The following is a 2,492-nucleotide window of genomic DNA, read 5'->3' as shown; positions in this document are numbered from 1 at the left end:
AAAAATGTTTTCAAACCCTCGTAGAAAATCGTAAAAACTTGTAGATAGGACCTTGAAACCTCTATAGTATGTTCCTTTGACATGCTGAATATGATAGTGTGATTTTCATTGACAGATCGCTTATCTTTTTGGGGATGTTTCTCCCCTTTTTCGAAAATTAGGCATATTTTTTCTCAGGCTCACAAGTTTTAATGAGTAACTATCGAAAAACTCAAATAAAGGTTGAGCTAAATTAAAACCTAAGACGAGTAAAAATTAAATCTTATAATTTAATTGAAATCAAAAACAAACAGGAGTTTAAATGAATAAAATGTCACAAAACAGAAATCACTACGATACCGAGTAGGGCTAACATTCTGTATCACTTTTGCATTCATTATATTCATATGGTTTTTCACCAGTGTGGGTTCTCATATGCCTAGCCAAATTGAACTTGAGAGAAAATTTCTTTTTGCATGTTTCACATTCATAGGGTTTTTCCCCATTATGAGTTCTCATATGTATAGCCAATTTTGACTTAATAGAAAATTTCTTTTTGCACGCTTCACACTCCAGTAGATTTTCACCAGTGTGAATTCTCATATGGCTATTAAACAATCCCATATGATGAAATTTCTTTTTGCATACTTCACATTCATACGGTTTTTCACCAGTGTGGGTTCTCATGTGTCTAGTCAAATTGGACTTGATAGAAAATTTCTTTTTGCATGCTTCACATTCGTAAGGATTTTCTCCATTGTGAGTTCTCATATGTATAGCTAATTTTGATTTAATGGAAAATTTCATTTTGCACACTTCACATTCCAGTAAATTTTCACCAGTGTGCATTCTCATATGTTCATTAAACAATCCTTTATGATGAAATTTCTTTTTACATACTTCACATTCATGTAGTTTTTCACCAGAGTGGGTTCTCATGTGCAGATTCAAGGTTCGTCTCCGTAAAAATTTCTTTTTGCATACTTCACATACTGCTACATATTTCTCATTGTGTTTTTCGTACAATAGCCTACAAGATAGACTACCTGCTCCTGATGTCCCCTCGTTTGCCTCGGTTTGTTGTTTGATGTCTATATGATCATTTGAAGATTGAGACGGATTGAATTTCTTCTTTAAGTTCTGTAGTATGTCATGTAGTAGAGTCCAACTAGACTCTAAGTCCAGTTGTATCTCTTCTTGATTTGTAAAATCGGCGGCTCTACTCTTAAGCTGCGAATCTGGGTCAATGGCAAGGTTTTCAAAAGATGGAGCCATGTCACTGAATATAAAAGAATGGTTGTTTATATTCATGCTTGTTATTTTTTTTATATTTATATAACCGCTTGCTTTTCAAAAAGAAAACTAATAGACCTTTTTAGACAACGTTTATTTTTATGCAATGATTGACGTCATTGTAACATATTATTGTTTGACGTATCACATGACGTCATTTACGGATGTAACATGAATCTTATTTAGATTCATTTTCTATGTATAGATTCATTATAGATTCCTTTTACATTAGTACATGACGTCATAAAAAGGGTAATGTATATAAATATGACTTCATTAATGTGTATGTTTTTCGAAAATCAAGGTTGTTAACGAATTACTTCAAAATTCTGACCTATCTAGACTGTTTTTGTCAAGCCAGAAAATCCCAGGAGCTAATTTTCCAAAAGAGAATAGAGCCATTTTCTAGAAAACTATACACGTAGTCACATACATAAATAAATAAATATAAAATTTCCAGCATGAGGAAGATATTGAGGAGGGATCAACCCACCTTATATACTTGATAATTTAAGTTTTGATATCGCTCCTTATTTTCAGTTGAAATAACCGGTTTCCTTATTTAATTTCTAATCCTTTTTTAGTAATACCAGGAAATCTGGCTCTCCCTCTATGGAAAATTCCTTCCGTCCACTAAAATTCCTCCATGAAAAGTGTCTATCACGTAAAATACCCCCGCCAGGATAACTAACCCCCGACAATTCCATTCTAGCTACCAATCCTCCCCCCCCCCCCCAAAACAGTTCTCGTGGACGACTCTGGTTGAAAATATTTTCTTAACACACTTTCATTTGAAAAAGCCTTTAATTTTATATTGTTATTAAAATCATGTCAGAAATCTCCCCCTCAGTAAAAAATTGTTCCTGCAAATAGACCCCCCAACCCCTAGCGTAAAGTTGCACCCGAAGAAATTTCTCTCTGGAGAATTTGTCCTGTCAAAAACCCCTCCATGGAGAATATTTCCCGTCGAATATCCCCCCCCCCCTTGTGGAAACATACTCTAGACAATTCAAACCCAATAGAAAAATTCCCAAGGACAATTCCCCTTAACATCTCCACATGTAAAATGTGTCGGCAAAGAGAAAGTAAGACAAATAAAAAGAATTTCGTGTAATAATTCTGGCAATTTCCCCCTGTGTAAAATTTTCCCTGGAAGCTCACCCCTCAGAACTTCCCTCCCCATGGAAAATTCTCCACATGCAAATCCACTCCTGGAGAAA

General features: G+C 34.7%; 1 protein-coding gene across 1 annotated transcript; it reads right to left on the bottom strand.

The window, feature by feature from the left end:
* Window positions 1-348: 348 nt before the first annotated feature.
* LOC148952872 (uncharacterized) lies at window positions 349-1,290 on the bottom strand. Its single transcript, XM_089087807.1, has one exon. The coding sequence runs from the start codon at window positions 1,288-1,290 to the stop codon at window positions 349-351; it is 942 nt and encodes a 313-aa protein (XP_088943933.1).
* Between the last annotated feature and the right edge of the window lie 1,202 nt (window positions 1,291-2,492).

Source organism: Artemia sp. Qi Xiang Cuo, chromosome 4 (genome assembly GCF_049724085.1).
Source record: "Artemia sp. Qi Xiang Cuo chromosome 4, ASM4972408v1, whole genome shotgun sequence".
Lineage (NCBI taxonomy): Eukaryota > Metazoa > Arthropoda > Branchiopoda > Anostraca > Artemiidae > Artemia > Artemia sp. Qi Xiang Cuo.
Note: the sequence above shows the minus strand (reverse complement) of the source record. Positions and strands in the feature narration are given on the sequence as shown.

What these genes read in the sequence shown, in the direction of transcription:
- LOC148952872 (XM_089087807.1), bottom strand. Translation starts at nt 1,290, where the DNA reads ATGAATATAAACAACCATTCTTTTATATTCAGTGACATGGCTCCATCT.